The following is a 19039-nucleotide window of genomic DNA, read 5'->3' on the forward strand; positions in this document are numbered from 1 at the left end:
TCATCGGCCTTTATTTAAACAAATATATGTATATATGTTATGTTTGCATATGAGATATTGCATGTGTAAAATTATTTATAATTTTTTACAATATTATTGTCTAAAATATAATTGTAAGATGATTAAAGAAAAAACTATTAGATCTTAAATTCCAGTATTGTGAATGAGAATGATATAAGATGAATGATAATGTGCGTGATATCGAGGTAGTCAGAGAGATAAGAGATCAGATAATGCCCGCACCTTGTCCCGTTGCTCTATTATGTTAGTGATAAAGAGCGTACAAAATTTAACATACAGCTGTACGCTGTTTGATATATAGATTGTGATTTTTTGTGCTACATTGCTATATTCTTTGGATTGAATCTCTTTATTTGTTTAACATTATCATACACCATGTGGCCTTACTACGAAACCGAGGATTGGAGCGTCTTGCCACCGGAACTCAACAGAAGGTGATTTATTCGATTTATGTAGCAGATGGAAGGCTTTTTTTACTTTCAAGTGTATATAATACGAGCTACTAGTCTTTAATCCCTCTCTTCTTGAAGATTAACATTATCCTGAGCAATATTTTGAGAGGCATCAAAGAGGCAGAAAGAAAAATTTAGTCAGTCAACTCGTTTTTGCTATATATATTCATATATGAAGTACTAAATATGGCTGTTGAAAGTTTTCATATGAAAACATTTCATTTTTCGTATGGTATATGAAAATAGATACATAAATTCTAATATAAGCATCTTTCATGCTTTATCAAGAACAAAACTTTGCATTATTCCAATCCCATATTTCTTACACGCTTTGTATGTATCTGGAAAAAAAAATAATGTCAGCATATTATCAGTGTGTATGTATATATCGTGCAATGAAACTTGTTAAAAAAGTCTTTACGATTTACAATGTCAAATATAATAAAATTCCGATATCTTATCACAAAGCAGAGAAAAAAAGATTGCTTCCACTTTTCTTAAATCGAAAATAGATATAATCCTAGCAAGTTAAAATTTTTATATGGAAAGATGTATATTCATATAGTAGTTGTAAAAACGCAATTATCGACATGTAATTTTTTTCCCGTAAATCTTATTGTTGGATTACCTTGGATTCACTGCTTTCGCGATATCCGAATTTCGCGCCTATGTGTGCGCGCAATGGTGCCACACATATATATCCGCGACGTTATTTCCTATGCACATAAGTGGAGTTTGCGTGACGCACGGCGCTTCCCGCGTGTTTCCTCCTCTTCGAGGTCGTCGTCATCCTCGCGCGAATCGAGTGCGAAGACACACGAGGTTATAATTCACGACGAAAGACATACTCCTTCCCTCGCATCGCACTTCTCCATGGAAAGTCCCTGACGACGTCAATGACAACGTCGACGACAGGTGATCGGCCATCTTTGAGTCCTCCCGTCCTCACGCACGGACACGCGAAATTCCGCGCGACCTGTCGTCGACGAGACAGACAGGGTGGAGAAAGAGAGAGGGAGAGACGATAGAGTGAAAGAGTGCAAGGTAGAAAGAGCAATAAAGGGGAAGAAACATCGGGTGTGCACGTCTTTTGTGCGGGCGGACCGCTAGAGTGCAGTGTTTTGTGTGTGTATGTGTGTGTATATGTGTGATCCGTGTGGTCGACGACCGTGATAGGTAGGGATTTCGAAGCTATGTTCTTGGGTCTCTGCTGACTAGAGACTAGCCTCCGTCTTTACGGGACTCGACGGCGCCGCACGGTACGTATCCACGTTGTCGTCGCGCTCCCCTAATCGAAAGATCTTCTAACTCTCGGGGTAGAAGGGGTGGGACACCGGTAGCGTTCCGAGTACTCCGAATATATACATACGTACTCGCGATCGCAGGAGTGTGAGGGCGCAGCTCGCGTCTTCCGCGATTCTTACGATGGATTCATTCGGCGACGACTTCGCCTCGGATCAGATTCGATTCTTAAAGTTACAATCTCGTCCGTGATGTAAACACAGAGCGGGACCACTTGGAGCTAATCGCGACATTGCCACGCCGATCCTGCGGCAGGCGAGTACTTGGGTCGGCTTGTCATCGCGTATGTATTCTCGCGTGCGATAACACGTCACGCAGGAAGTTGCTGGCCTCTCCTCTTCGAGAAATGATCCGGACTGTTTCGCGTCGATCGCGACGAGAACGATGCATGACAGCTGCAGGCTAACCCTCGACTTACAGTCACGATTCCTTCTTATGCAAGTCCCCCCTCGTGTTTTTGCACGATATATGCTGTCGTGGCCGAGTTGAGCGCCGCGGGATTCTGGCACGTGAAATCGCAGTGACATCATTCGTCATAGTTGATTGGTATTGCTATTGTGCCCCTTTTTCTGTCGCGATCGACGATGCATCCCGGTACGTCCCTCACGCTCCTACCGCGAGACACATCGCGAGACAATATGTAACACATCCGTATGTCTACTGTCCTATTTCGGAAAACGCTTTAAATTTTTTCTCTCTTGCATTCCGTCTTCTGTGTCAAGTGTACAGTCACTATATGTAGCTAATGGTCTCTTGGATATATAAGCTTCTAATTAAGGTAATCTCAAGGTGCTTGTGTCTCTTTTCTCTCTCAAAGTTGCGATAGATTAGAGACTAGATTTTCAGGAGTGGTCAATAACTGTATATATATTTAGATTACTTTTAATAGAGAATGTTAGATTTTATATAACAATTTTTCATATTTCTCTTCTATGCGAAAACATTAGTAACAAAATACAATTATAATCATATGCTTACATGTTAATTTTGACAGTGTATATAAAAATCATTTTGCAATGAAGAGAAGTCTTCTAAATGTGGCTATAATATTGCTATACATATAACATTATTCTATAAGTAAAATGTGCAACAATTGAAAACTGCAAAGTCACTTTGTGGACTAGGACAGAGCATTAGATGTACACATTTATGAAAAATTTATATATATAAAATCTAAGCTATAATTTTGTTGTATTATTGGCACAGAAGACTGAATTATTTTTCTCTGGATACTTTTAATTGTTTTGATAAGAGTCTTCATTAATGTAATCTATTGATATATTAATATATGATAATTGATATATTAACATACTTTATAATATTGTCATTGTCCTGTGTCCACTAGGAGGATAGCAGAGTTCGTGTTTTGTACTCGTCTGCACTTGGTTTTTTTTTTTTGTGAAGCTTGTGGCATAGATTCAAAACTCAAGTTGAGAAACAATGAATGCCTCAGAACATGGGTAATGCATAATTATACAATCTCACATATGTATTTAGATTAATCTTGTATTGTGATAGAAATGATAGTGAGAGAAAATGAACTATAGTATTTTTATTCTGTTACATTATTATATTTTATATTTTGCAAGAATATGAAACATCAGAGCAACTGCAATAAAATTAAGTTGTTAAATAAACAAGTGTCATTGCACGATTAGTAGATCTAACAAGTAGGAATATTGATGTTAATAAAACAGCATGGGTGTGTATTTTTTCAGGTTTAACCCAGCCTTTAACATGGCCTCCATAAAGCAAGCTTTCAATGAGGCTGTGGAGAGAGGTAGGTGTATTGTTAATATAATTGACTTACAATGACTGTAATGACTAATCATTGGAACATCTGATTCTGTCTGTTTGTTATACTTGCATCTTCTCTGTATTCTTTCATATTTTAAAAGTTACTCAGATTAAACCGTTTTAAAAGTTGTGAGTTTTTATATAATATATTTAAACAGTAAGATTCTCAGGAATTGTTCATTGTTGCATTTTTATTTTACTTGATTTACAAAGTTATTTGCAAGCGGAATCAGCGGTTGCCAAAGATAGTGATAATTTGTACTGATGACTTTTTCACGCTTTAAAAGTCTCAACAGTTAGAATGCCTGCTCCGACACGGTTGAGGGATCTGATTAGACAAATTCGAGCCGCACGAACGGCAGCGGAAGAGAGAACAGTCGTGAACAAGGAGTGCGCATACATACGTTCAACGTTTAGAGAAGAGGACAGTGTCTGGAGATGTCGTAACATCGCCAAGTTGCTGTATATACATATGCTAGGGTTTGTACCAAGATAATGGCCAATATCGCCAACTGTGATATTATCACAAAAATATTATTTTTTAAATACCCATTTTAGATACCCGGCGCATTTCGGTCAATTGGAATGTTTAAAGCTCATCGCTTCTCCGAGATTCACAGATAAACGAATCGGTTATCTCGGCGCTATGCTGTTGCTGGACGAGCGGCAAGACGTGCATCTCTTGATCACAAATTGTTTAAAAAAGTAATATTGTTTCGGATTTTTATCGGTCATTAACATTTTTTAATATATATTTTTGAAAGAAAGTTAAATTTTGTTTTTCTTGTCTGTTGACAGTGACTTGAACAGTTCAACGCAGTTCGTTATCGGTCTAGCATTGTGCACCCTCGGTGCAATCGCGTCGCCAGAAATGGCAAGAGATCTGGCATCCGAGGTTGAAAGACTGATGAAATCGCCGAACGCGTACATCCGGAAGAAAGCGGCGCTTTGCGCCTTTCGGATCATTAGACGTGTGCCGGAGCTGATGGAGATGTTCCTGCCGGCAACTCGTAGCTTGATCACTGAGAAGAATCACGGAGTGCTTATCACAGGTGTCACTCTTATTACGGAGATGTGCGAAAACAGCATCGACACGCTGAATCATTTTAAAAAGGTATATTCAAAAAAATACTTGCTTTCGACGCACATTTATTAGTCTTAGAACAGGTTTTTGTAGATTCATGCAATTTGATATCGTAAATATGATCTCGCTCGTCGAGTCACAGTTTTATTGCATCATTTAATTGATCAATTATCATGACTATATAGTTTGATCTATCTAGTGTGGCCGATATCAAAGATAGATAACAGTAGAGAACCTGCTGAAAGAGTATCTAGAGTGCGTATTAGTAGTGGAATTATTTATTAGATAATTTAGGAAGTGGAATATCGTTTGTTAGATAATTATAGTCTCTTCGCGTGATAATGATGGAAAAGAATGTAGTCTTAACTTTTAGCATAGATAGTTGCGAAATAGTTGTTCAGAAGAAGATTTTATTGACGCTAGAGAGAAAAAGAGAGAGTTATAGATATTAATATATCATAAATTATATTCTCTTGGCGAATTTATATGCAGTAGGAGGAAAAAGAAATCGTTATCATGTTATGTTAATATAACATCAAAACTTTGAACATATTCTCCTTTATTTTGTATTTGTGATACATGCTCCTTATGCTCTGAATAGATTATATAGCAACTTTATTTATATTTGCACAAAGATCTGCGCGAGTTCTTCTATTCTTTTTTTTTTTGGGGAAGTCATCTTATTATAGGACAATTGTATAGAGAATTTCTTATGAAAGTTAACGCAAAATTTGATTCTTTTAAATTATTATTTGAGTATACATAATATAAGCATTGATTTTGTCTTTCTTAGGAATGCGGCCACCGTGAGGTAATATGCATATAAAAGTTCTCTGTATTTTTGCATGTATGCTTATTGTTCAGACTTCATTCTTTTCTTTTATTTTATATAAAGTAAATGTTGTAAATGTGAATTACCAAAAATCATAAAATCAATATTTTGTTTCTGCTTTTTTTGCTGTATTATTTTTTTTAATTATTAAATATATATTAAACTACACTTACATATACTATATATGTACATTCTACTCTATATGAATTTTTTATTTGAAAAAGTAGTTATATATTCAAAGATATTATAGTCATAATTCTAATATCTATAATTGGCATGATGATATTTTGTTAGGTGATGGTATTAGTTGCATGTTTATCTTAGCTTATTTATAAGTCGAACTCTTTATTTCTTTTATTGTATATTTAATTAAACAACTTGTAGCAATATAATATGAATATTTAATGAATATATATATATATATATATATATATATATATATATATATATATATCATTTGCATCCAAGCAATCATTCTTAAATACAGTTTTAAAATCAAATCTTTTGAATATTATTTAAGTCGATTGTGCTTACATTATTTTATTTTGATATATGTTACATGACAGTGTATTGTATGTAACCATTATTCCATAATGGTTTGTTCTATTATTTCTTATGTTTGATATTTGATGTAAATAATTGCATTAAGTAAAAATTTGTAATGTCTTTGGAATTAAATAGAGGTCTTATTGCAGATTGTGCCAAATTTGGTAAGAATCCTGAAGAATTTGATCCTAGCCGGATATTCGCCTGAGCATGATGTATCCGGAGTGTCGGATCCCTTCCTGCAAGTAAAAATACTGCGTCTTCTTCGTATTCTGGGACGCAATGACGTCGACGCGTCTGAAGCCATGAACGATATCCTTGCTCAAGTCGCCACCAATACGGAAACCAGCAAGAATGTTGGTAACACTATATTATATGAGACAGTTCTGTCCATCATGGATATCAAGTCGGAGAGCGGACTCCGAGTTTTAGCAGTCAATATACTGGGCAGATTTTTACTGAATAACGACAAGAATATCAGATACGTAGCCTTGAACACGTTGCTGAAGACAGTTTACGTGGACACGAGCGCCGTGCAGAGGCATCGATCGACAATTCTGGTAAAATATTTATATAATCGTAAATCGTAAATTACATATAATCGTTTTTTTTTTGCGATGAAAATAAAATGATTTATTGTAATTAATATCTTTGACGTTCATTACAGGAATGTCTAAAGGATCCGGACGTGTCAATTAGAAGACGTGCAATGGAATTAAGTTTCGCGCTCGTAAATTCTAATAATATCAGAAACATGATGAAGGAATTGCTCTTGTTTTTGGAACGGGCCGATCCGGAATTCAAAGCTCAATGCAGCAGCAATATCGTAATGTCCGCGGAAAGATTCGCTCCGAACAAACGTTGGCATCTAGAAACTCTATTTAAAGTGCTTGTCGCTGTATGTATTATATCGTAAAATAGAATTCAAACGCGCGAAATAATCATAGTTATTGAATCTTTTTCTAATCTTCTAGGCTGGTAATTATGTACGTGACGATGTGGTGGCGTGCACGATACAATTAATATCCGAAACACAGTCTCAACAGAATTACGCTGTTAGCGCGTTATGGCATGCGTTAGAAAAAGATACGTCAGACAAGCAGCCTTTGGCACAAGTTGCCACATGGTGTATCGGCGAGTATGGTGATCTATTGTTGTATAGTCCGCCATCGGAGGATGTCGAAACTCCAATCAATGTAAGTTCGATTATAACAATGATGGTATTCTACACATAACAATACTTAATATTGTTGATGGAATGTTTAAACTATTACTTTTTGCCATTGATCACATCTTACTTAAAAATTTTGTTATATGTATGATTATGCGATCTCTCGTAATAATTTTTAAAATTTTTTATTATTAGTTGACAGAGGATGAAATTATCGATGTATACCAGAGATTACTCTGGAATCCTCAGAACACTGTGGTTACGAAACAATATACCTTATTGTCTCTTACCAAATTAAGTACGAGATTTCAGAAAGGTCACGAGTGAGTATCACACGAATTTGCGTGCGCGATTATCTATATAAAAGATCTACTTTAAAAACATATAATCATAATATTTTGTTATTACAGGAAAATTTGTCAGATCATAGATACGTTTGGCAGCAATTTGCATATCGAATTACAACAGAGAGGTATCGAGTTCTCGCAGTTATTCCGAAAGTACGATCATCTGCGGCCGGCGTTGCTCGAGAGGATGCCGCCCATGGAGACTGCTCGACCACAGGCTAATGGCATCATTGGCATGGTAAACGGTGAACCAGAACCAGAAGACGAGAAATCCTCCACGCTTTTAGAATCAACCACGACTACATCCGATTCAGTAAGCATTATTAATATTAATATATTTCTTACACATGCACATACACAAAATTATTTATATTTAATATCTAATATTCTCAATATTCTCAATTATATTCTCTTTCTTGTTTTCGATATACATGTGAAAAAAACCAAAAAAATAGTATATAATATACAAAATTTCTAACTATATTAATGAAATATTAAAATATTAAAATAAATGCATTCGGTAGAAAGTTTTAAATAATGAAAAATGTATCGAGAATGTATATTGAAATATATCGCCGACATTTCCTTTCTTTTTTTGCAATTTTGCAGAGTGCACTTCTAGATCTACTTGGAACTACGGATGTGGGAGTGACGATGCCGGCGGCAACGATCACAAATAAAAATGCTTTACCTAGTTCGACTGCGGCAGCGCATAATAACGATCTGCTGGATTTACTCGGAAGTTTGGATTTGAATACGCCTACGTCTACCGTCACTCCTACGTTACCATTACAACCGCAGACATCATCCGCACCGATGTTTAATCCCACTAATACCAGTAACTTCTTAGTGGATGGATTGCTCAGTACTTCCTCAGTTCAAAATGGTTTGTCATGGAATTCTAAAAGAATATTGTGAGTTTATTTTGCATTGTAAATTTGTTATAATCATGATTCTTATTGCAGAACTACCTAGTATGGTTGTTTTGGACAAATCGGGGCTCAAGATAACGTTCAAATTAGAAAGACTGCCAGATATCCCCGATCTGTTAGTTATAAACATGTCGGCTCAGAATTCTGGAAGCACTGTTTTAACTGATTTTCTGTTTCAAGCAGCAGTTCCTAGGGTTAGACATCTATATGAATTTACATATATCATCTATAAAAAAGTTTAATATATTTGTTTAACATTTTCCACTTTCAGACATTCCAACTACAAATGCTATCGCCATCGGGTACTGCCATTCCACCATATGGTCAAGTAACTCAAGTGTTGAGAATCACAAATATGAATAGGGTCAGTTAATACTTATTGCCAATACTAAAAAAATTCTTTTGAATTTTCAATTCTAATCGATTATTTTTTTTGTATTCTTTAGGCAGTACTAAGGATGAGACTGCGTATATCATATACAGGTCCAGCTGGACCAGTTTTGGAACAGACAGAAGTTAATAACTTTCCCGCCTCGACATCACAGTGACAAGATATAATACAAACAACATTTGTACATATGCCTGCCTAAAAATAATTAATCGATTCTTGAAGACGGACTGGGAAGAAAAAGAAAAAAGGAACACAAGTTTCATCTCCGTTAGAAACAGCGAAAACATACGAGTTGGCAAATGAATATATCTAATACATAACAACACAATTCAACAACTAAATTCTTCCTTATGTGGCATGGATAAAACATGATCTAAACTTTGGATTTGAAAACATATTTTTTAATTTCGTATGCGATTGTACGATGTGTTCATTCGCAACGAAAAATTTTTCGAAAAGTATTAATTCTCTTGCCGCATATATATTAAAATAGTCATGAATTTGTGCTCGGGCGAGTTCCAGAAATTTCCAGTCGCGAATAATGTGATGCTAACATTTAAAGTCTTTCAAAATTACGTTATGTATATCATTATCGTTTCCGCTTCATTATAACGAGCGAACGTACTTTGCTCTCGCAACATGCTGTAAAAGTGTGTGAAAAAAACAAAACAAAAGATGTAAATATTTTTTCTAACTGAAACAGATGCGGAGAGAGTTGAGGAAAATATTGTGCTCCGGTTGTTTGCATTCCCGCTGTTTTACGGCTACTAATTTAGCACGTAATTTCTTACATAGATTAAATGAATTAGAAAACGGAAATATAGGAAAAGTAAAAAACACAATAGATACACACGTCAGATGCATCACCAGGAAGCGAAACGTGAAAGGGAGAAGAAGGGAGGGAGGAAAAGATAGATAAGTAGATAGGTTCAGAGGAAGTTCCGTCACCGAAAGTGCTGTCGTTGCCCCCAAAAAACAAAAAACAAAAACAAGGAAAAACGTAACTTTCACTGTAACAAATCAATCTTTTCTACTGCTACATTTATAAGTAAGACATTGCGAATGAGACTCGCGCAATCGTTTTGTAAATATAATTGCGGTGACATATAAAGAAACATAGAAATTCTTTTACGTGATGGGAAAATAAGAAAAAAAAGCACGAAACGGGATTCTTTATAATATGTGTACACAATAGAGCTGTTAACTCAATAACAAATACGATAATATCCATGTTTTCGTCTTCGAGAAATATCATTTGGAGGACCGGGAAAAATGGTGCATACACACATATACATGTACACACATACTATTGAACCATACATACATATGACGCCCACAGTGCACGAGTGTGTAACGCGATTACAATTTCAAATTCATATTCAGAATACAGAGTAACATTGGAGGGCTGAATTCTGATTGTCATTATGTGTCTCGCGTATGTATGTTAAACGTTGCATCCAATCATGGAAGATCGGAAATTCATTATCGCCCAATTAATCCTCTTTATCGTGTTTGAATAATATTAATTCTCACGAAGTATCTCTATCAGTGTTTCGTTGCATTTTATATAATTCTATTAAATTAATTCTAATGAAAATTATGGTATAAACGCGAGAGGAATTATAAAGTTTTGGAGAGTATATCATGGCTTAAAAATTATTACAAAATACAAAATAAAAGCTGATGCTTCGAGATTGATTTTGTTCACGTCCGTAAACTGTAGTCTAATTATCGTATAGTTGTATGTTGTTTTTAAGAAAGTTAGAATGTGAAGTTAAAGAATTATACATACATATATATTTTGACAATAGTTTGTTTTTTAAATATTTTTTGCAGTATGAAATAACAAAATTAACAGTCAAGTATAACGATCGATGTATGTATTTCTATTGGTTTTTATTATTTTTTAATTTTGCGAATACTAATTTTACTCGACTGGAATTATTTACAGCCATAGATATCGCTTGTACATACATATAATATATGTGTCGAAGAGAGAAAAAAAGAAGTGTACGGATAAAAAACTCGCTCATTTAATATAATGTTCGTACGATTTTATACTTACTTTGTTGAATTTTCACGCGTATGATGTGCGACAAATATGTATGCGAGTTCTCTGTAATAGATATATACAATTTAGACAGAAGAATATATAGTACGTCGGGAGCAATAGAGTTGGCAGGCCAGATTTCCAGATATCTATTTTCTCTAGACTTTCCTACGAAATAGGTTAAAACATGCTGTTGTACTTAATTATTTAATTCGCTCTGAGATGACAAAACATTATAGTGCGTAATATTATATAAGTGTAGATGTGTATGTATATATCACAAAGTTCATCTCTTATTAAGAATATCGTTCTGGCATTTTTCTTTCCGATCGCGTATATCTTTTGATTTTTCAACTGGGATATCTTTTGTATAACTTCTCGATTAGGTTTACGATTGATTGATTGACATAACTATATGCATTTAGCTCCGTCCCTTATATGTTATGAGAGATGCGAGTGCGTGGAAGATATAAGAGTATATAAGATAGAACAGGTGGGTGTGCGTTTCTGAGTGGCCTTGTCCTTAAAGTCTGTGACACAGTGCGTCAGCCCTTCAGTGGGGGTTTTGCTCTGCCTACTTGTTCTGAATATATTATATATTACTTTTATATATATATAATATATAAATATATATAACATATATATTTATATTACATATATATAATATATATACATACACGAGGATATTGATTAATGATAAAAATGCTGTATATATACTTTCTAGCGAATCAAGGTGTGAAAATAAAATGTATTTTTATTCCATTATGTTATTGACAAGACATTCATGCACTTGAAGCATATTTTCGTAAAGGAAAATATTTGATGCTAACATTATCATTATATCTTAGTTTTATCAATTTCTCAAAAAGAGATGATTCTAGGAGCCAAAAAATCTTAATCGAATATCTTGCGAAGTAATTTTCAAAAAATTTCGATTATAAAAGAGGGTACATATCTTTATTACAAATACATATCCTCTAGCAGATTATCACATAGAATACACCTTATTGCTTCTGCTGAGGATCACAAGTTGCATTACTGCCAACTTGATTAAATAATCGATCTTTAATTATTTGTGCCATTAAACCATGAATAACTTCGATAGTAGTTTTACAACTGTCTCTGGTCGCTTTTATGAGTTTTTCCACTGTGCTACGATCGTGTGGATCCGTGCCACCGAGGACGAATCCTCTACCCAAAGCCGACTCCGACTGTTCCAATTTATCCGACAAGTCGAATATCTGTCCAGTGGTATAATCCGCGTTTGTCAATAAGCTGGAAGAGCTCAGAGTGTTCACCCAATACTTATTCCATAATGAATCGAGTAGACGTCTATCTAGTGAGGACTTGAAATAGGAGACTTCCAAAGAATAGTATTGCTTGCAATGAACACCAAAGTCCTCGATTTTATTCAGCGGTATTGTCTGATATTCTGACGGCTCCTCGTTTGCGGGTTTATATCCCTGCACAAATACATACGAAAATAATTTATAATGTTTTCTCGCTGCAAAGCATACATGAACTCAAATAATTCTAGAAACGTGATAGAGATAGAGCATCTTTTTTTTCTTTTAGAAGGATGGATTCTAATTTTGAAACATTAAAGCTTTATATGTACCTTTGGATAAGTTCTGAATGCGCCCAGGCAAACCTTGCCGGCGGAAATAGTTCTCACGGGATCAATGACAATAGCGACAAACGGCTCTTGAAAATTTTGATTGAGCATCTGGGTGGATACATCGATACCGGATAACCAGCATCCATATCCAGGATGACTATGATACCAACCAATCGCATTTTCTTGTCTACCAACCTGAATGATAAATTATACAGACTAGATTCATTTTTAAATTTTTTAAAAGTATTTTTTCATTACAAAAATAGTCATACATACTTGTTTAGCTGCTTCTATATAAGCTGTCATATATTCGTAAGCTTGAGCTTGAGCGTTCACTCTAGTTTCTGTACCCTCGACTGGCAATGCAAAAGAGTCCATTACAATCATGGTGTTGGCTGCTACTTTACCAAGTAAAAGGCCCATTACTTCCAATGTTCCACCAGATCGTGCATGCATAACCATTTTTAATAAAGCTAATGCAGATATTTTTATGTCTTTGAAGAAATGGGGACTATAAACAAGAAGGAAAAGTAGAGAATAGTCAATGCTTTCAATTTTTTTGCATTCAAGTCACTAATATTCTTACTCTTTCTCCCACGGTTTGGCAGTTAATATATCATGTTGTTCTTTTCTGTCGTATCTGTAAATCTCATCCATGGTGCTGATAGTCTCAACATTATTCGATAATTCCCACGTCTTCTGAGCAATGCCACTCTGTTCAGAAGAAGGTCCAGCCATATTGCCAAATATATCTGCCAATGATAATGCCATTGATAATTATAATAATACAGATTATTAATGCTAATGCATAGTAAATTTTCAGAAGATTCATTTTATTATATCAGAACTGTATGCTTAACGCGATAAATAATATATTTTATTATATGTTAAATACAACAGAAAAGTGACCTTAAAGATGTAAATAAAAGAAAAAGATCGTTAGATATCATAATATATTAATTTATTAGAAACGTATTGTAATAAACACATCTTCAAACAAATATGTTTTTTTTTTTTGTTGAAACTATTTTCAGTTCTACAAAATATTTTTTCAGCACATTTACGTCTCTAAATTTTTTAACACATTGAATAAAATTAAAGACATCGAAGAATACTGAGTTGTCATTAGTTGTCAATATAATTATTACAAATAATATATATATATATATATATATATATACTAACTGGATGTCGATTAATTGTACTTTTTAAAACAAATGTGCTAATTACAATACACTGATCAACTTAGCATGCTAAAATAATAACAATTATTAATATTATTATTGTTCGCTGGTTTATGTCAGTTTACTATATTTACGGTTAGGAACACACACATGTATATATAAATACTTGTGGTATAATAGTATCGATAGACCGATGTTATCGATATATCGATGTTGCGATATATAAATATCGATACTCCTTTTGTGACAACATTCTTTTGCGGCACAGCTGATTTTATTTTATTTTTACATCTGTGATCATGAACAAAATCTTGATAATAAGATACAAGTAAGGTCATTAATATCTGCAATCAAAAGTCAAAAGTTAAATTGTACTTGAATAGCATGATTAATCTATCTTTTTAGTATTTCTATATTCATATCTAATATCATTTTGTTTACATATTGCATGCCCATAATATTTAATATATTGTTAAAATTATTTTAATTCCTAAATAAAAAGAGCCACCCTGATAAAAAAACTTCACTTGCCACAATAAAAAGATAAGTAACTAAGGTAAAGAAATGAATCAAAAGTAATTATTTACTTATTAAGAGAGAAATAACTCATCTCTTTCTCTCTCTAGACAGATAGATAGAAGTCTCTCTAGATAGATAGAAATAATAATAATTGTATACACAAAATAGCATAACAAAATAATATAAAAAAGTGTGAAAAAGCAATATGTAATATAATTTCGAGAGAGAGTTCAGAATATGATTTCTCTTAATAAAAGTCTATTTAAGGAAGAATTAATAAATAATGATATAAATTCATCGGCACTTTTTTTTATACAAGATGCAATGCAACTAATCAACTTTCCCGCTTTTCCGGAAATAGTGGGTACATCTGCTTCCGGAAAAGCGGCCGGTTGATTGGTTAACGCGCGTCGCTTTTTAGCGCGCGTTGCACGCACGTTGCCGCGTGCCAACGAGGGTCACTTAACGTCCGATCACCGTGGCGACGACGGACACGCAACAACGTTGGACGCTCGCGTGTGAATAGCAGCCCTGTCGCGTTGCACTATTTATAAATACGATGGGCGAACGGGCGTTCGTCTGCTTCCGCTACTGCCTAATCGCCGGTGCAATTCTTCTCGGCGTAAGTCTCATCGAATCCGTCATTGTTTAGCGTTGTTAGTTATTTTTGTCTTCTCACGATTTCTCACGAGTGACGATCGTGTGTGAAGAAGATCGGATCCCGATCGGGTCATCGGACGAAACAGTTCCCGTCGTGCAGTTGTCGCTGTCCACCGTGTTATGTCGATCAGCTGATCGGGATTTAGTATCGGATTTTCTATTATTATGATCGATCGCGCAGCTGCAGCTGTTCCGAGATCGTGCGTAATTGGTGGCTTTTGTGCTCGGCGCCAATTCATAATTTGGTGGTGGTATCAGTGCATTGTGCATGCATGCGTGTATGAGTGTATGTTTGGGGAGTAACCGAGTAAATATATGTATTATTGGGACGAATGTGAAAAGAGAGGATTTAAATTATTAAGCGTTCTGATGGGAATTGTTATATAAGCCAGTTGTTTATTTTTAAAACAGTGCAAATTCTTTGTTCTTCGTTAAAGAAAGAATACGAAAAGAATTTTATGTAGATATCTTGTTGAATTAAATCTCAATTTTTTATTTAAACCTCAAACTATAATTATCATTTTCGAAATACAGAACTTACACACATATGTACAGTATATAAAATTAATGAATATATAATTACATTATTATTAAAAAAGAAAGATATTGTAAATTTTTTTATCTTTATCGATCCGAAATTATAATTTGTAAAATACTCGGGGCTTTCAAATAATATCAAGTTAATTTTGGCTTTTAAAATGATTCTTTCATCATTTGATATTTCTCAATTAAAAATGGACTTTTAATTCTACATATGTACTGATTAATAAAAGTCAATAAGAGTTGAAGGAGACACTGTAACAATTGCAGAACTATCTTAATTAACACTATATTCCATCGTGATTGTAAAAATATTGCCGAAACAAAGCGATAATTTTCACGATAATAATAATAATATAATCGATTTTTTTTTTTATAAATTTTAATTTGCATTACTTAAATATTTCTTATGCATTCATTTGAAATACACGTTTCTCAACATTAAAATTTATTTGATAAATCTCTAGTTCAGTTAATCGGTATCTATCAACAATGTACCTATTTTTCAAGATAGCAATCGTCGTAATATTAACGTAGATATAGTGTCGCGACATATGTGACACAGTTTACTTTAATCAAACTATATATACCCCGCCTCTCTAGATAAGACTTTGTCTTTTCTCTTTATCAGTAACTCCTATTATAACAGCTTACATCATCGACGTGAGTTACTTTACTATTTCGCGGAAGAGAACGACGTGAGCATTTCGAAAGATCGTTTTTTATCTTGAAGACTATATTTTTATACACGCATGTGGCATGATTGACAAATATTGATTAAAACGTATTATTTCGAGAAATATTTTTTACGAGTCATTATTATATATATTTTAATAAAAGATACTGTATAAAATATGAATATCAAGAATTATTATTATTTACAACGAGTCTTTAATTTTTTTTCACAGATTTCCGGCGCGATCGTGAGCGTATTCGCCGGTTACTTCATCTATCAGCTGCATGAATATGCGCCACTCACACCTGATAACGTGTGTGGCTCATCCGCCACCTTGCTGGCCATGGGTGTTATCACTTGCGGCATCGGTTGGTTCGTCTGGCAATTCCTCAATTTTTCCAACAGAGGCCAAGTCATCATTGTAAACTGATTTCTCTCTTTCTTTCTTTGATGTTCACTAAAAAAGAAAAAAAAATTAGAAATTAAATTCTAGGTGAAAAAATATGAATATATTAATTTTTTTTTCATGTATTCAGTTTGCCATAGCATTGTCGATTATCGCTCTGATTGAAACCAGTGTCGGAATTTGGGCCTTGGTACGACACGAACAAGTAGAGACCTTACCGTCCGCGCAACACGACGAGATCTTTGCCCTCGCAATCACGGATGAGAAATCAACCTGGGATCATATGCAATCCACAGTAAAAATTGCATTTTTTCACATATTTAAATAATAATAATTATAAATGTTCACATATTTAAATATTTTTTTATTACGAGTACGATATTTAATAAACACGCACACAGATTTGTAATATTTCGTGATCCGAAATTGCATTTTTTTTTTTTATAAAGATTTGTTTTTACAGACATATTTGATAAACATAATGTAATAAAACAATTTTAACGAAATAAAACGAGATGAGAGAAATTAAAATAAGATGTAATAAATTTAATTAAATTTAATTTCAGTTACATTGTTGCGGAATAGACGGACCTTCCGATTATCGTGGTACAGATGCGATTCCTTGGTCTTGTTGCAATACGACGAGCCTGGAAAACGACAACGGCACTGAAGGCGTTTGCACTACTATTTACAAGCGGGGATGTCAACACGTGGTGTTAAATCGGACAAGATCGATCCTTCTTCACGTTTTTCTGCTTACGTTGTGTTCAGTGCTGTTACAAGTGCGTAATCTCGTTCTCGGAATTCCCTTTACGAATCGATATATCATGCAATTGATGTGTCCATTCTAGGTTTCTTTCATAGCGTGTACGACTTGCTACGCCAGGATCTACAAAGATAAGATGGATAGAAGAAAAGCATCGGAAATAGCCAAGCGCTTGTCTTTGCAAGAGTCGGATACTAAGGACGTTCTTCTAACAAATCGATCAAAATATTTGCACAATTCTGACAATTCCTAGCCAACGCCACGAACCGTGAAGGACGAAGGTGTGTGTCATTTACGGATGTTGCGTCACTGTGATATGCGAAATGATATTTCGCATTGTGACAAACTACTACTATCTACAGTGTACAGGTATACAGGTGATATTGATATCATACAGAGTATTCCAGATCTGTCAAGAAATATTTTAGCAAATATTTTATTTTTTGAAGAATATCGAGGGTCGCGTTATTCATTGCATTCAATCTTTATTTTCTTTTTATAAATAAATCTCGATTAAAATTTTTGTTAAACCCAAACAAAAAAAAAAGAAATTTTTTAATTTATTTATGAATTATTTCTAAAATATTTTTCTCTCTTGGACTCTCTGTATGAAGGAAGAATTTCGAATGGTGCTAACCCTTTTCATCTTATTCTTACTGCCTTTTTTCAATTTCTTGAATAAATATCTCGCCAATTTATTATGGTTTAGAACACTGAAATATTCGCAATTGAAAAATAGCAAGTTATTGTTTACTATCATTATTGCTGTTATATTTTAATGGTAGATCAACATATCGACTTTTTAAAATTTGGTTTTATATTTTTTTAATTTTTTATTTTATTTAGCAATATCAATCCACTGCGAATATTATGCTTTTGTTCAAGAAATATAACATCCCATTATCCTAACTTATATATATAATGAGCATAATATCAAAGTCTGCGTTTTTTAGATTAGTTTTTGTACTTAAGATATCTTTTAATGCAAAAGTCATTACATAGGCAATCAAAGTACACAGTGCAATGCTTTATACAATCAACGACACGAATAAAAATAGAGTAACATAGACACCCGGTATATATGCATCATTCTCGTATATCTTACAATATCTGATTGTGAAAACACTTGACTTTAGATAAACTAACGAAATGCAATCAGAAGAGATAAGTCGGAATAATCGGAAAACTAGCAAATGCAGCTTTTTCTTTTATTTTTATTTATATATCTTATACTTTTTTATTTATGTTTTTTGTTCATTCCTTTTCGAATTCCTTGCATCAAGTTCTCAATACTAAATGCAAATTTGTTTTATTTTTGTAGAGAATGTAACATGTATGATATCTGAAAATAGAAATTATTTTATACTAAGAACGCGTGAATGTATAATCTTTCTTAAGAAAAATGTGTTTGAGTAAGATGTTGATATTAAATGACTTTATACCCATTATCTTTCCTTATCCTTACAACTAAAGTTATGATTTATATATTAAAAAATAATTCATAAAAAATAAAGAGGAAATTAGAATATCTGACAGAACAAATTTCATTGAGATAATTTTCTTAGTGTTCTATTTCAACAAATTGCTCATATTTCATTTCACTTAAAGAAAGATTTCGCACAACGAAAAATAAAGTTCAACCACATATTTTTGCAGTGACATCATTTAGTATGTCTGATACTGATGACTAAATTTCCGTCAATCACGTCATATCTATTTTGATTTATCCATCTTTAAAAACTTAT

The 19039-nt window shown here is 33.8% G+C and overlaps 3 protein-coding genes and 1 long non-coding RNA gene across 26 annotated transcripts; 2 read left to right on the top strand and 2 right to left on the bottom strand.

Annotated features, from left to right (window-relative positions):
- The first annotated feature begins 148 nt into the window (after nucleotides 1-148).
- Nucleotides 149-9874, top strand: LOC126854041 (AP-1 complex subunit gamma-1). 16 transcript variants are annotated; one of them, XM_050600395.1, is made up of 16 exons: nucleotides 1124-1732; nucleotides 3121-3235; nucleotides 3494-3555; nucleotides 3860-4052; nucleotides 4131-4277; nucleotides 4371-4686; nucleotides 5450-5467; nucleotides 6184-6594; nucleotides 6702-6932; nucleotides 7009-7230; nucleotides 7401-7528; nucleotides 7616-7865; nucleotides 8162-8438; nucleotides 8518-8678; nucleotides 8756-8848; nucleotides 8931-9874. In XM_050600395.1, exons 2-16 carry the CDS (start codon nucleotides 3216-3218, stop codon nucleotides 9030-9032), a joined length of 2631 nt encoding a protein of 876 aa, XP_050456352.1. In that variant the 5' UTR covers nucleotides 1124-1732; nucleotides 3121-3215; the 3' UTR covers nucleotides 9033-9874. The 16 variants fall into 16 exon arrangements, with proteins under 16 accessions (XP_050456348.1, XP_050456349.1, XP_050456350.1 ...); XM_050600396.1 differs by having other exon boundaries at nucleotides 3869-4052; XM_050600391.1 differs by lacking the exons at nucleotides 1124-1732; nucleotides 3121-3235 and adding an exon at nucleotides 149-455.
- Nucleotides 9875-11653: 1779 nt separating this feature from the next.
- LOC126854045 (COP9 signalosome complex subunit 5) lies at nucleotides 11654-15052 on the bottom strand. Of its 7 annotated transcripts, none has more exons than XM_050600412.1 (5): nucleotides 14926-15052; nucleotides 13130-13295; nucleotides 12820-13054; nucleotides 12544-12738; nucleotides 11654-12388 (listed from the first exon to the last, which is right to left on the bottom strand). In XM_050600412.1, the coding sequence occupies exons 1-5, from the start codon at nucleotides 14978-14980 to the stop codon at nucleotides 11930-11932; spliced, it is 1110 nt and encodes a 369-aa protein (XP_050456369.1). In that variant the 5' UTR covers nucleotides 14981-15052; the 3' UTR covers nucleotides 11654-11929. The 7 variants fall into 7 exon arrangements, with proteins under 7 accessions (XP_050456369.1, XP_050456368.1, XP_050456374.1 ...); XM_050600411.1 differs by lacking the exon at nucleotides 14926-15052 and adding an exon at nucleotides 13894-14071; XM_050600417.1 differs by lacking the exon at nucleotides 14926-15052 and adding an exon at nucleotides 13878-13896.
- Nucleotides 14689-18710, top strand: LOC126854051 (tetraspanin-3-like). Of its 2 annotated transcripts, none has more exons than XM_050600428.1 (5): nucleotides 14689-14868; nucleotides 16355-16543; nucleotides 16659-16823; nucleotides 17095-17310; nucleotides 17380-18710. In XM_050600428.1, exons 1-5 carry the CDS (start codon nucleotides 14806-14808, stop codon nucleotides 17545-17547), a joined length of 801 nt encoding a protein of 266 aa, XP_050456385.1. In that variant the 5' UTR covers nucleotides 14689-14805; the 3' UTR covers nucleotides 17548-18710. The 2 variants fall into 2 exon arrangements, with proteins under 2 accessions (XP_050456385.1, XP_050456386.1); XM_050600429.1 differs by lacking the exon at nucleotides 14689-14868 and adding an exon at nucleotides 15100-15192.
- Nucleotides 16673-17417, bottom strand: LOC126854054 (uncharacterized). Its single transcript, XR_007688059.1, has 3 exons — nucleotides 17289-17417; nucleotides 17099-17175; nucleotides 16673-16801 (listed from the first exon to the last, which is right to left on the bottom strand). It is a non-coding gene; the product is annotated as an uncharacterized LOC126854054 (long non-coding RNA).
- Nucleotides 18711-19039: the final 329 nt, after the last annotated feature.

Source organism: Cataglyphis hispanica, chromosome 13, assembly GCF_021464435.1.
Source record: "Cataglyphis hispanica isolate Lineage 1 chromosome 13, ULB_Chis1_1.0, whole genome shotgun sequence".
Taxonomy (NCBI): domain Eukaryota; kingdom Metazoa; phylum Arthropoda; class Insecta; order Hymenoptera; family Formicidae; genus Cataglyphis; species Cataglyphis hispanica.

What these genes read in the sequence shown, in the direction of transcription:
- LOC126854041 (XM_050600391.1), top strand. Translation starts at nt 397, where the DNA reads ATGTGGCCTTACTACGAAACCGAGGATTGGAGCGTCTTGCCACCGGAA. An exon ending in AGATTTCAGAAAGGTCACGA is followed by an intron (nt 7,529 to 7,615) that starts GTGAGTATCACA and finishes TTGTTATTACAG; the next exon opens with GAAAATTTGTCAGATCATAG. An exon ending in GAATCACAAATATGAATAGG is followed by an intron (nt 8,849 to 8,930) that starts GTCAGTTAATAC and finishes TGTATTCTTTAG; the next exon opens with GCAGTACTAAGGATGAGACT.
- LOC126854045 (XM_050600411.1), bottom strand. Translation starts at nt 14,065, where the DNA reads ATGACCTTACTTGTATCTTATTATCAAGATTTTGTTCATGATCACAGA. An exon ending in GCCAAACCGTGGGAGAAAGA is followed by an intron (nt 13,055 to 13,129) that starts GTAAGAATATTA and finishes TCTTGTTTATAG; the next exon opens with TCCCCATTTCTTCAAAGACA. An exon ending in ATATAGAAGCAGCTAAACAA is followed by an intron (nt 12,739 to 12,819) that starts GTATGTATGACT and finishes TTTATCATTCAG; the next exon opens with GTTGGTAGACAAGAAAATGC.
- LOC126854051 (XM_050600428.1), top strand. Translation starts at nt 14,806, where the DNA reads ATGGGCGAACGGGCGTTCGTCTGCTTCCGCTACTGCCTAATCGCCGGT. An exon ending in CCGGTGCAATTCTTCTCGGC is followed by an intron (nt 14,869 to 16,354) that starts GTAAGTCTCATC and finishes TTTTTTTCACAG; the next exon opens with ATTTCCGGCGCGATCGTGAG. An exon ending in TGTGTTCAGTGCTGTTACAA is followed by an intron (nt 17,311 to 17,379) that starts GTGCGTAATCTC and finishes TGTCCATTCTAG; the next exon opens with GTTTCTTTCATAGCGTGTAC.